General features: G+C 39.2%; 1 protein-coding gene across 1 annotated transcript; it reads right to left on the bottom strand.

Moving 5' to 3' along the window:
- Positions 1–129: 129 nt before the first annotated feature.
- On the bottom strand, positions 130–12,835 carry uevld (UEV and lactate/malate dehyrogenase domains). The gene is made up of 12 exons (XM_053641156.1): positions 12,336–12,835; positions 12,086–12,170; positions 11,837–11,902; positions 11,575–11,738; positions 10,618–10,759; positions 9,784–9,875; positions 9,480–9,585; positions 8,381–8,551; positions 5,930–6,103; positions 5,522–5,603; positions 3,527–3,650; positions 130–1,184 (listed from the first exon to the last, which is right to left on the bottom strand). The coding sequence occupies exons 1-12, from the start codon at positions 12,375–12,377 to the stop codon at positions 1,020–1,022; spliced, it is 1,413 nt and encodes a 470-aa protein (XP_053497131.1). The 5' UTR covers positions 12,378–12,835; the 3' UTR covers positions 130–1,019.
- Between the last annotated feature and the right edge of the window lie 1,591 nt (positions 12,836–14,426).

The following is a 14,426-nucleotide window of genomic DNA, read 5'->3' as shown; positions in this document are numbered from 1 at the left end:
AGAATGATTTGTGTCTTGTTTGCAATGCCATGCAGACAGTAAATGATATTATGAAAAGCTTAAAAGGGAAGAAAAAAAAAACTTTGTGTGTTTTGTCTTTGTTTTGGTGTAAAAGTAATCTTGAGACAGTTTACAGTTAGAGCATTTATTAGACATTTATATTACTGCTTTGGCAGATCTTTATTAGCAGTGCAGCGTGTGATCGTCCTAAAGCAGAACTGCAGGCTCGTTCAATGCATTACATCACACAAGATCACACTTCAACTCTTGGAAAAGTGCGACACAGTGCAGTCTTAGTCAGAATTTCAAAAACAAATATTTACCCTATCCCCGCTCACTTTAAATACAGTCTTTACACACCTCGTTAAGTAAACTAGATTATACATGTACATGAAAAACAGAAAAAGGCATTTCATTGGTTCAGAGTACTTTTGGTATAATTAAATCACAGTAATATGGGTCAGAATATTGTGCTTGAGCTATAACTTCACTTTCTGACATAATCAGTTCCAAAAATAAATCACTTCATTATCAATAAGCAAACATACAAGCAAACATGGAAGTGCAAAGTACAGTAACAGAGTGTATCGAGATATCTTCTGAGTGTTATTGCGATTGTTGTTTAAAACTCCTCTCCATATGAACCTTTAATAAAGTGCACACATGAAGGTTGTTCATGTTAGTTACTTCTGATAGGAAGATGGATAAAAGAAATGTTTTCTATGCTCAATTACTTTTGTTCAGATGGTTAGTGTGTGTGGTCCTGTGCCATCAAAATGTGGGCATGTCCCTGTCATCACCTGCATTCTGAATCTTACCTTCTATGTACGTGGGTGTTTCTTGAAGCGAAACATTTGTCAAAAGGCACCATGCAGCCTGAGAATGTAACACAGCCTTGAGGGAGCTGCGAGCAAGTGGAGATCTGGATGCGGTTTGTTTTGCAACTGGATTTGCTGTTACTGTTACGATGCTGCTGCTGGCTTTGCAAGTCTTTGCTGGGATCTGAGAGGGTTTTGGAGCTAAATCTTCAGCTGCGTGATGAGGTTGCTCAGAGACGAGATGCTCGCCTTCAGCTTGGCGTCATCTTCTGAACTGAGGGCCACTCCTGCCAGACGGGTGGATCCGTTCACTCCTAATACACAGGGCAAACTGAGGAACACCTCAGAGCCGACACCTCCCCATCCCTGAAAAACACACACACACACACACACACACACACACACACACACACACACACACACACACACACAGAATGAGTTTCAAAAGGATTAGAGCTGTGAGAGCAAATGCTATTTGGCTTGTTGTATATTACAGTGACTACATTTACATGCACATCGATATTACGATATTATTCAGAATTTGTCAATATTCTAATTACTACTGAGTCGTGTAAACACCACAATCCAATTACCCGATTCAGATTAATACAATAAACAGATGCCCCAAATTCTGATTCCCGCCCCTGGAATATGCCTGTTTTAATCGGAAATTTGTTGCATGTAAACACCTTGTTCTGGAGATGTATGTGCATGCTCTGACCGCAAGGAATTGTGGGTACTAACAGATGCTTAGTTGTAGAGTAGGTATTTAGGAATGACAACTTAGTCATACTTGCAACAACCATATGTATACAGGAATATTCCAATGCCTGTACGCATGTAAACATCTTATTTGGAATATGGCTTCAACCTGAATATAGACCTTAAACAAAAAACAAAGACAAGGTATTTGATGTTTTATCTAATCAACTGCATAGTTTTTTTTTAGGATAAACGTCTATTTTGAAATTGATGCATGCAACATGTTACAAAAAAGTTGGGACGGGAAATTTAGGACTAATAGCAAAATGACAAGTTGAAATAAGAAGGTGATGTGAAACAGGTGAGGAGATCATCTAATCATAGTATATAAGGAGCCTCCAAAAAGGGCCTAGTCCTTCAAGAGCAAGGTTGGGTCGAGGCTCGCCAATCTGCCAACAGATGCATCAGTGAATAATCCAACACTTTGTGAACAACATTCCCCAAGGACAAAAATCGATAGGATTTTGTGCATTTCACCTTCTACAGTGCACAATATAATTAAAAGATTCAAGGAATCCGGTCAAATCTCGGTGCGTAAAGGGCAAAGCCGAAAACCACTTCTGAATGCGCGTGATCTCCGATCCATCAGATGTCACCGTCTTAAAAACCATCACGAGTCTGTATTGGATATCCTGACATGGGCTCGGGAATACTTTGGTAAACCTTTGACAGTCATCACCATTCGCCGCTGCATCCACAGATACAAGTTAAGACTTTACTATGCAAAGCAGAAGCCATATATCAACACTGTCCAGAAGCACCATCGACTTCTCTGGGCTTGGTCTCATCTGAGATGGACAGTAGCACAGTGGAATCGTATTTTGTGGTCCGTCATCATTTCAAATAGATTTTGGACAAAACAGCTGTCCTGTTCTCCGGGCCAAAGAGGAAAAGGACCATCCAATCTGTTATCAGCGTCAGGTCCAAAAGCCACCGTCTGTCATGGTATGGGTGTGTGTCAGTGCCCATGGCATGGGTAACTTGCACATCTGCGAGGGCATCATTAATGCAGAAAGATATGTACACATTTTGGAGCAACATATGCTGCCATCCAGAGCAGGACAACGCCAAACCACATTCTGCCCGGATTACAAGCACATGGTTGCATAAGCAGAGAGTGTGGGTGCTAGCATGACCTGTCTGCAGTCCTGACCTGTCTCAGACTGATAATGTCTGGTGCATTATGAAGTGCAAAATAAGGCAATGAAGGCCCCGTACAGCTGCGCAGCTGAAGAAATGCATAATGGATGAATGGGGGAAAATTCTGCTGCTAAACTTAACCAACTGGTGTCTTCACTCAGCGTCCAAACACTTATTAAGTGTTATTAAAAGAAAAGGTGATGTTACACAGTGGCAAACAGTCGACTGTCCCAACTTTTGGAGTGTGTTGCAGTCATCAGATTGTGTAGAGTGTAGTTTGTACAGAGTGTATAGTTTCAAAACTAAATTAAATTCACAAAGTAAAACAACCAATAATGTGTTTTCAATATAGTGAATTGAATTTGTCAAATGACTTTGTTTTAATTGCATTTTCCATACTGTCCCAACTTTTTCAGAATTGGGGTTGTAGAAAAGCATAGTGCAGAGCTACTGCTAATGTTCACGCTGTCTGTGGCAGTAAAGGAAAACAAAAAGGTTCATTAACAAACTCAAATGCATTCCAATACTTTTTCCAATCGTTTTAAGACATTAAACTTCAAATGCATTGTAAATGAATTTAATAGCCCTAACTACACACTAATAAGGTACAAGTGAGTAATTTTGCTGGGGAGAATCTCGACATGGACTAAAGGAGTCAACCATATTTTTTTAAAACCTGATTGTTTTAATACTCTACATAGCAACTGACCCTGTGGTTAACAGAGAAACTAATATGGAAGAAAAGTGATACTGCTCCAACTGTGTTCATGTGATCTATCAGACAGACAGACTATAGAGTGACTAACCTGAGCCAGAGTAGTGATGGAGTGTGTTTTTCTCTGGTCTGTAAGAATGGAGTGTGTGATGTCAGCGATGGACAGCCCCACTGACCATGACCTCTGACCTCTCCCCTTCAACATTTCAAACGCCCTGCATGGTGTCAACAATGCTGATTAAATATTATACCACATCACATTATGCAAACAAAACACAGGACAGATTTGATGTATTACTCTTTTTTTATACAACCCCAATTCCAAAAAAGTTGGGACGCTGTGTAAAATGTAAATAAAAACAGAATGCAATGATTTGCAAATTTCATGAACCCATATGTTATTCACAATAGAACATAGAAAACTAATCAAATGTTTAAACTGAGGAAATGTACTATTTTAAGATAAAAAATAAGGTAATTTTTAATTTGATTGCCACAACATGTCTCAAAACAGTTGAGACGGGGCAACAAAAGGCTGGAAAAGTAAGTGTTACTAAAAAGGAACAGCTGGAGGAACATTTTGCAAATAATTATGTTAATTGGCTACATGTCAGTAACATGATTGGGTATAAAAAGAGTGTCTTAGAGAGGCAGAGTCTCTCAGAAGTATAGATGGGATGGAATCTGGATGGAAGCAGATGTTGCTGTAAAACCTGTATATACCTTTCACCACTGATGATGCTTTTCCAGATTCCACAGGCACTAATGCACCCCATACCACCAGAGATGCAGGCTTTTGAACTTGGCACTGATAAAAAGCCGGATGGTCCCTCTCCTCTTTAGTCCTCTTTAGTTTAGAGGACGCGGCGTCCATGGTTTCCAAAATGAATTTAAAATTTCGATTCGTCTGACCACAGAACAGTTTTCCACTTTGCCTCAGTCCATTTTAAATGAGCTTTGGCCCAGAGAAGACGGTGGCGTTTCTGGATCATGTTCACATATGGCTTCTTCTTTGCATGATAGAGATTTAACCAGCATTTCTTGATGGCAAGACGAACTGTGTTCGCAGACAATGAGTTCTGGAGGTGTTTCTGAGCCCATGCAGTGATTTCCATTACAGAATCATGCCTGTTTTTAATGCAGTGCCGCCTGAGGGCCTGAAGATCACGGACATGCAATATTGATTTTCACCCTTGTCCCTTGTGCACAGAGATTTCTCCAGATTCTCTGAAGCGTTTGATGATATTATGTACTGTAGATGATGAGATATTCATAGTCTTTGCAATTTTACGTTGAGGAATATTATTCTGAAATTGTTCCACAAATTGTAGACGCAGTTTTTCACAGATTGGTGAACCTCTGCCCATCTTTACTTCTGAAACACTCTGCCTCTCTAAGAGACTCTTTTTATACCCAATGATGTTACTGAGTTACTTACATTTACTAAGTTTAAACATTTGATATGTTTTCCATGTTCTATGGTGAATAACAAATGGGTTTATGAGATTAACAAATCATCGCATTCTGTTTTTATTTACATTTTACACGGCGTCCCAACTTTTTTTGGAATTGGGGTTGCACCACAGCGCTGCTGAATTCTCATTTCTGATTGGTCAAAATGTGTTAATTCAAATCACAACTTAATATTAACACACTTGTACCAATGTGTTAATTCTATAGCCACAGCTCATTCACAAGGACTTGTACAGCAGACACTCCACATAAATAGATTTTAAAAACGTGTGTAATTGTTGATATGTTGTAGGAGTATGGAAGGAGTCTCCAGTGTTAATGCTCTGTAACAGTGCTAACCACCACAGGCAGGTCTTCAAGACAAAGTAACTAAAAAGCAGCATCATTTTTGGTCTTTTGGTCTTATTAACTTCAAGAAAGAAAAAGAGAAACTGGTGACTATTTATAGCTGCTATAGCATAAGTGATCATTTCATTGATTATTTTACTATACAAGCATATCCTGTGTTGTTGTTTTTTTTTGCATTATAGCACTACATTTTTTCTTACATAATATCATTATTGCAGGATTTCAAACAAATTTTTTAACGTCATTCAATAGTCCACACTTTTACCTGTCTATCAGTGGTCTTGTGGAGTTGGACACTGGGACTAACACTTGGTGCTTGTCCCCTCCTACATTAGCCCAGACAGCGACTAAAAGGGAATCATACCATCATCAGCATTGTGTCAACAATTAAAAAGAGTCAAACACATTACGTGTGATTCTATATTCATCATCAACACCTCCATTTACATTTATTACATTTACATGTATTCATTTAGCAGATGCTTTTATCCACAGCGACTTACAAATAAGGAAATACAAGCAAAGCGATGAATCAAGCGGAGAACGATACAAGTAGTGCTACCATACAAGATTATTTAATTGAGTTCCAGAGAAGAAAGTTTAAAGAATGATCATCATGACAAACGATCTGCATCAATAGAAATGTCCGAAAAAAATGTACAGATGAGCTCACCCTTATTGTCAGATAGCTCTCCTATGACCCAGGCTTTTTTGCTCGTGCTGTTAGCCAGTAATGCAACGTTGAGGATGTAAGAGAGTCTCTCGGACTCCAGGTTACAGCCTACACCAATCACATGCGTAGGTGGCAGGCAACTCTGTCTCCATGCCACATGGGTCATTATCTCCACTAAGAACAAGAAGAGTTCCAGATCACAAACACACACACACAACTCAAAGCTGTTGTGCTACATTATTAAAGCAAGAGCATGTTTTAAGGTGTTTGGAGACCTATTTAACCATATCATTTCACAGACAGAAAATAACAATATTGCAATATTGTCAGGTTGGTGTTTTTTTCCCAGGCTTTCATTAGCATTTTTGTGGAAACAAAACCCTAGCCTAAACTGAGCTGCTTAGCTCCACCCTTTTTTCCCTAAAAAAGGCAACTCAAAAGGTAATTTAACAGAAGGGGTGGAGTTAGTTTGAGGGAAGAGAAAGCATGTGTACGCATACTCACACCAAACCCCGCCCGATAGAAGTATGCAGTGATATTTGACAGAAATATACTTAGTACAATACAAAGACGTTTTGTGACGTATTACTCCAAATTTCCATGTGCACACCCAGAGCTGTCCCTATGGTGTACCGTATCACGCAATTTCCACCTCAACTGTGGTCATTATTTCACATTTTTTACCACCAAATGTTAATGCATTTTGGATCACTATCATTGTACAAATATTCACAATTAACACTGTGTTCAAAAATCTGTTCTAATAAGCTTCAGAAACCAGACATCAAAGTTATATATTATAAAGTATGGCGGAGCAGTGGACTTCCCAGCTGTTTGGGGGTTTTTTTTGCAATGACTAAATGTTACTGAACATCATCTTTATATTATCGTTCATGTTTGATTTGGTTTTCTCTTAAACAGCTGGTTTTGCCATGTGTGGGTGTCTGGGAAAACTCATCACATGGGGCTGTGGCTCGATTCTATTAGCCATAAATAAATAAATCAGGTTTTGAGCAAAATTGAGTTTTTTCAGACAAGAACATAGAGTAAGTTGACATCTATACTTAAATATTTTACTAAAACAACATGGTAATGTATTTATTTATTACACATTTAGAATGTACCTTGCCTTGCCTGTCTGCCTACAAAGATCATGTTGGATAAGAAGCTAGTTGAACAATCGCAGTCGTAAAAACAATCAGTCTGTCTAAAGAGGTGTAAAGCCTTGCTAGCTAAGTGTGATTTCCTCACACAGTGAATGTCAGGCTTTGATCAAGTTTAGTGAAATGGACATAAGGCTAATCAACTCAGTGTGAAATCAGATACCGGCTTTCAAAATGCCTCCTGCTCCTGTACCATCATATCATCATCCAAACAGAGAAGAGCACTCTGTACATATGACAGTAGACATAGTTGTGAAATGTTTAAATGACCTTAAAGACATCCATTCATTTTCAGTACCGCTTATTCTACAGAGGGTCACGGGGAGCCTGGAGCCGATCCCAGGTCCCCAGGCTCAGGACAACGGGTTGGATAGGTGCCCATTGCAGGGCACAATTGCACACTATGGACAATTTAGAGATGCCAATCAGCCTACAACGCATGTCTTTGGATTGGGGGAGGAAAACGGAATACCTGGAGGAAACCCCCGGAGCACGGGGAGAACATGCAAACTCTGTGCACACAGGGCAGAGGTGGGAATCCCCAACCCCGGAGGTGCGAGTCAAATGTGCAACCCCGGAGGTGCGAGTCAAATGTGCAAACCACTAAGCCACCATGCCACCCTAGAAAGACATTAACAATAAGAAATTTAACTGAGTAAGTAAACTTAAATTACTAAGATCAATGGAGTTAAGTGATGACGCTGAGGCTTTTCTTAAATGCTGATAATGACTTTTACCTCAGGTGATGAGACAGAGACTGGTGTGGGTGTTGCTTGTGATCAAACTGATAAGTTGGGTTGCTTTGTTTTTTTAATAAGTAGAGTGGTAGAAAATGGTAAAATGGTAGAATGTTACTTCTGGTTGAGATATGTGCAAAAGAGAAATAACAGGATAACAATAATGCAGGAAGTTCTGAAGAACTTATATATATATATATATATATAGAGAGAGAGAGAGAGAGAGAGAGAGAGAGAGAGTAGGAAATGTCGAATTCTGACCATGAGATGGGTTTTCTATGCGTCAACAATAAAAAGATAATTTCTAGTTGAGTTCCAAGCCATTGCCATTGCCCATTTCTCACCCACCAGATGATTCAGTACAGTCAGTACTGCTTACTCATCACACTGAAACAGCTACATATGTCAGTGTGAGTCAGACACCCAGTGGCTGCAGATTGTAATGATATTCCACTGAGATGTGGTTCTGCACCACAACACCTGTATTAGTCACAACACCTGTATTAGAGTAAAGGATAAAGAGCCAAGATGCTGCATGACTGCACACTGACCAGGCTGAGAGGCGATGAGCAGCACTGCACTGGGACTGAGGCGAGCCAGGCTCGGGATGATCTTTCCATACAGATCCACATTAGTCTGCACCACACTCACAAACGACTGCTCATTATTCCAAGCGTTTGCCGTAACCACCACCACCTTAGAACCAGCTGAGGCTGACAGATCTGCAAGAACACACACACACACACACACACACAGTGAAGCCTCAGTGAGCTAGAGGCCAGTTACACAATCCTGCAAAGGCTATTTTATATGAGTCATGTGAATGTCTGTTACTGTTTTAGAAGGAACTCAACAGATTTCTAATAATATTTTTATATATTATTATTACATATAATAATATAAATGTGTGTCAATTACACAAATATAGTATATCTAGAATGAGAGAATCTATAAAATGTCACCTATAGGTAAAAAGTACATTTAAAAATATAAAAATAAATTCAGAAGAAATACACTCGGGTCCTCTGAATAGATTACTGGAAAAAGATGCCAAAAGAAGTTATTGAAAATATCTGCAAACATTCTTTCATTAAGAAAGTAAACAAAGTTAGATCGTTTTAAAGTGATAGGAGCCATGTTAAGTTTCTGCTGTTACTATGTGACTGTCTCTTGTATAACTTTATCTCCACCACACATCCCAGTGGAGATAGCTGAAAGCACTGATGAATTGTCCAGCCAATAGTGTGTTATGTAATATATGAATTCATGCAGCGCCACTGATGCTAACTGGGGAAATACACGTAGGACAGAGAGTCACATGTAAGGTGTTATAATTTGTATAAACAGAAATGCTACCATAATCCCATGGTTCTTTTAATAAATATATCCAATCTTAAACCTCTGGATCAGCAGTAGTAGGATTAGCAGTAGCAGTGTTGGATCATCAGGATAAATAACTACAAAAGTGAAACAGCATGGTGCTTTTACTGACAGTTGTTCAAGCCCTGGTACCATTGATGGACCCTTGAGCCAAGCCATGCTCCATCAGGCTCACCATGAACTCTGACCCCAGCTTCCTAACAAGTTATCTTCTTCTTAAAACATGCAAAGAAATGAACATTTCCTTTTAGGCACTAAATGAATGTTTACCTTTTGAGACTTCCACCTTTGGCAGGCTGAATATCTCCAAGTCCATGGTGCCTGCTTTGGTTGAACACTCTGGTATGTCGATTAAAACCAGTTTGTCCACAAAACCCTGTCGTACAAGTAGAGGAAGAAATAAGACCAGGTTAAAAAAAAAACAGTCTATTTATGTAATAAAATATAATTGAATGGAATGAAAGGCTGAGAAGGAGAAATTTGAAATCATTAGTTAGATAGGTACTCAGTTGAAAAATAAATAATAACCCAATCTGTATAGGGTAATTTTTTTGGAAAAATTGGAGATATTTACTTTAGCCATTATACTCAGCACAGCAGCCATCCCCAAGTCTCCTCCTCCAATCACAGAGACCTTATTTACACTCTGTTCAGGCCGATTTCCACCTATAAAGACAGAGGACTGAGTTTATTGACTACTATTAGGCTTTTTATAACAACTGAAAAAAAATCAGGCTTGCTGTAGTTGGGTAGTTTTGCAAGACAAGTAATGAAAGAAACATAACACTACCGCACCAAGGTTGGTTATTTTTCTAAAACAACACATCTTGAATGGGTTTATTCCTCTTGTATCACAGCAATTTACCAACGGTTAAATGTATAATTAATTAAAGAACAATACATCATATTTTTATCCATTTATAATTAGATTTAATGTTGTGCAATATCAACTAAATAAGTTGCTTCCTATTATCTCTTACATCATAGCAGCCCCAGCCGTTTATTTTTTTTGCCTCTTGATGTTAATAAGACCAAAAAAATAATAATAATACAGCTCATCATGTTAGACAGAAACTGCAAATCCCTCCATCTTGAATACTTTCGAGTGTCAGAAAATTCACAGCTTAACCTTGACTGTTTTAAAGCACAGACCCTGGAGACTCCTTTCAAAATTGCTAATTTAACATCTCACAGAAACCTTCACCATTTATAGAAATGATAACACACCCAAAGGAGCATATTATTTGAATCACAGCCAGCATTACTGTTATAGAAAATTAATCAACACCTTCTAATCTCTGATCAGAATCGAGAATGCAAGAATTTAACAGGGCTGTGGTACAAACAGAAGAATACCACTACATCTTTACATTGAGTGTTATAAAGCAAAAACTTTTTTTTTAACCACCTTCGGTGATGTTTAGATGTGAAACGATCGCAAGAAGCTCATTAGGGTCTTTTTCATCTCCTGTAGACTTCATGGCCAGAGGAGGATCCTCTTCAAACTTAGCAATCATCTCCTCCAGCAGCACTATTACGGATGATTTGGGCTGAAAATTCAGAGAGAGATAGATATATTATATTATATTGTATTATATATATATATATATAATTTTTAAAAACACATTTTCTACTGAACAAATTTAATTCAAAGCAACATACAAAAGTAGCTGACGATGAGTGAGTTTTCAGTGAGAACTTATTAATGAACTTTTTCATTAGATACACTAAATGGTCAAAACTATATGGACACCTGACTATCACACCCATGTGTGGTTCTTCCCTAAACAGTTACCACAAAGTTTGAAGCACACAAGTGTATAGGATTTTTGTTTGTCTTTGTATGCTGTAGCGTTACAATTTCCCTTCACTGGAACTAAGCGGCTTAAACCACTCCAGCATGGCAATGCCCCTGTGAGGTTTATAACAGCATGGTGCACCAAGGTTACAGTAGAAGAACTGTATGTCCTGCAGGGATGAACACCTTTGGGATGAACTGGAACACCGAGTGCACCCCAGGCTTCCTCACACAACATCAGTACCTGAGCTCATGAATATTCTTGTGGCTGAATGATCATAAATCCCCACACCCATGCTCCAAAATCTAGTGGAAAGCCTCCTGAGAAGAGTGGAGGTTATTATAACAGCAAAGGGGGACTAAATCTATAACGGGACATTCAACAAGCACATATGGGTGTGATTGGACATGTCTCTGCATACTTTTGGCTATATAGTGTATGTGTAATGTTAATCTGAAGACTTCATTAGTGTGAATTTCCCTTTGTGATCTGTCCATCTCATTTGTGCATGTGTTAATATGACCCTTATTTAACTGCACAGCCTCAATCTCTGTTAAGTTCCCTACATGGTCCCAGTTGTGTAGTGCAGGCAGGTAGATTCGGCCCTTGGCATCCACATGTTTGCCCTCCCTGATCACCATGTTGGCTGTGGGGCGAAGAAAGCAGATAGGTGGCGTGAAGGGGAATGAATCCAATAGCCACAACTGGATCGGCAAGTTGTAGAAACAACCTGAGGAAAACAGCAGAATTCTGTGTATCCACAAAGCATTACTACATCCTCTTGAGCCATTTTAAAGGTGTAATTGATTAACTGGTGTTGTTTCTCACCTTGGTATCTGACAGGGATGTTCCCCAGCACCTTCAGCAGGTCCTTCTGAGAACTGTCAGTAAATGCTTTAAAGTAATTGAAAGGAGAGTCATTAAAAAAAAGAAAAGAAAAGAAAAAAAAAACCTGAACATTGATGTTTTTAAGTACAAAAAGAAACAGGGACATGTAAAGGGCTCATGGATTCTGACACAGACGACTGTTAAAGACAAATAATATACTCTTTATGGGTGAGGAAATTAATTACTCACTGTAAGTGCCGGCGACTGTTTTCATGTCTGGGTAATTAAGGTGAATTTTCTGTAATTCCTCAATGGCAACATCGTGAAATTTGTACTATTTGAAAGAATACCGTGATCAGAGATTTTACAAACATCAGGTTGGCATGTCACTCAGCTAGCAGGTCTGACCAGTTGCTGTAAGTCACCTGACTGCTCACAAATCACACATATTCCTACATTTCTAACCTAAAACTCCGGAAAAATCAAGTTTAACACCCACCTTAGAAAGAATCTTTTTAACAGACTCGTGATTCAGATCCATTGTTCCTTAAAACTTTGAGAGCTAGAAGTTGTTTCTTCCAGCCGCCGCCTCCTTTCAGCAAACTCACAACAGTAAACAGCAACTTCCGCATTCGCGCGGCGTGACGAGTGCTGAACTAAGGCAAGCCGAAGGGACCAAATTCGTGTCGCGAGTCTGTCTGTGTTAATGACCCTGCTGATGACTCCTGGTGGTTCTAAATAAAAGCAATTACATAGAAAGATATTAAACAGCACGTATCTGTCAAAGGGACAAGTAATCATTAATATATTTTTAAAAAATGTAAATATTGTATTTTATATTTTCTTGCATTCCACCACTTTATTAGGTACACCCAGATTGTATCTGCACTAACTGAACGTTTTATCACTTACCACACCTGGTCCTGAAATACCTCCTGTCCTGCAGATTCCAGTGTTTTCTCTGGTTCTAACTAGCAGGACAAGGAGTACACCAAAACCATACTGGTGCTGTAGGTCCTATTTAAATCTTGTTAGTGGCTGTAAAGTATCTGTTTCAAGAACACTTTGTCAGCCCCCTCTACACTATATGTCCAACAGTATGTGTCCCCCCCCAACTGTTGTCACAAAGTTTGAAGTAAACAAACATTGTATAGAATGTCTCTGTATGCTGTAGCGTAACAATTTCCCTTCACTGGAGCTAAGAGACACAAAACTGTTCCAGCATGACAATGCCCCTGCGCACAAAGCAAACTTCATGAAGACATGGTTTGCCAAGGTTGGAGTGTCCTGCACAGAACCCTGACCTCAACCTCACTGAACACCTTTGTGATGACCTGCAACACCGACTGCACTCCAGACCTCCTCATTTAACATCAGTGCCTGACCTCACTAATGCTATTGTAGCTGAATGAGCACAAATCCCCATAGCCAAGTTACAAAATCTAGCGGAAAGCCTTCCTGGAAGATTGGAGGTTATTATAACAGCAAAGAGTGACTAAATCTGGAATGGGATGTACAGCACGCACATACAGGTGTGATGGTCAGGTGTCCACAAACTTTTGGCCATACAGTCTAAATCAGATATTACTGAGATAGTGGGATAATCTGACAGGCACAGTGTTCACTTTATTAGACACATCTACGTTAATTGTCCAACTTTTAAGTGTACAGTTAAACATTAACTCATCTTTTTCAAATCGACACCTTTATACAAGTAGTGTTTATTTTTTTGGTGGGTTGTTTCACGATCTGGCCGTGACACTGAGGTTTAAAAAAAAATTCTCAGCAACGCTGCCTGCACCAAGCATTAGCATGAAACTACCATGTACAGTGCCCTCCACTAATATTGGCACCCTTGGTAAATTTGAGCAAAGAAGGCTGTGAGAAATTGTCTTTATTGTTTAGCATTTGGATCTTTTATTCAAAACATTCACAAATATACTCTGCTCTCATGGATATCAAAAAATCGCAAACACAACACAGGTTTATCAAAAAATATTTTTGTTAAATATAGGTCTGCAACAATTATTGGCACCCTTTTAGTCAATACTTTGTGCTATCTCCCTTTGACAAGATAACGGCTCTGAGTCTTCTCCTATAATGCCTGATGAGGTTGGAGAATACGTGGCAAGGGATCTGAGATCGTTCCTCCATACAGAATCTCTCCAGATCCTTCAAACCCTGGTGGAGTCTCCTCTTCAGTTCACCCCACAGGTTTTCTATAGGTTTGAAGTCAGGGGACTTGGGTGGCCATGGCAGGACCTTGATTTTGTGGTCAGTAAACCATTTTTGTGTTGATTTTGATGTATGTTTTGGATCATTGTCCAGCTGAAAGATCCATCCACAGCCCATTTTAAGCTTTCTGTCAGAGGCTGTCAGGTTTCATTTAATATCTGTTGATATTTGATAGAGTCCATGATGCCATGTATCCTAACAACATGTCCAGGTCCTTTGGCAGAATTACAGACCTGAAACATTAAAGAGCCACCACCATATTTAACCATGGGCATGCGGTACTTTTCCATATGGCTACCTCTCTGTGTGTGCCAAAACCACCTCTGGTGTTTATTTCCAAAAAGGTCTATTTTGG

This window comes from Ictalurus furcatus, chromosome 14, assembly GCF_023375685.1.
Source record: "Ictalurus furcatus strain D&B chromosome 14, Billie_1.0, whole genome shotgun sequence".
Classification (NCBI taxonomy): Eukaryota; Metazoa; Chordata; class Actinopteri; order Siluriformes; family Ictaluridae; genus Ictalurus; species Ictalurus furcatus.
Note: the sequence above shows the minus strand (reverse complement) of the source record. Positions and strands in the feature narration are given on the sequence as shown.

Coding starts and splice junctions, on each gene's coding strand:
- uevld (XM_053641156.1), bottom strand. CDS start 12,377: ATGGATCTGAATCACGAGTCTGTTAAAAAGATTCTTTCTAAG. Junction 11,739..11,836: donor CATCCCTGTCAGATACCAAG/GTGAGAAACAAC, acceptor TGTTTTCCTCAG/GTTGTTTCTACAACTTGCCG. Junction 10,760..11,574: donor CACTACACAACTGGGACCAT/GTAGGGAACTTA, acceptor CTGAATTTTCAG/CCCAAATCATCCGTAATAGT.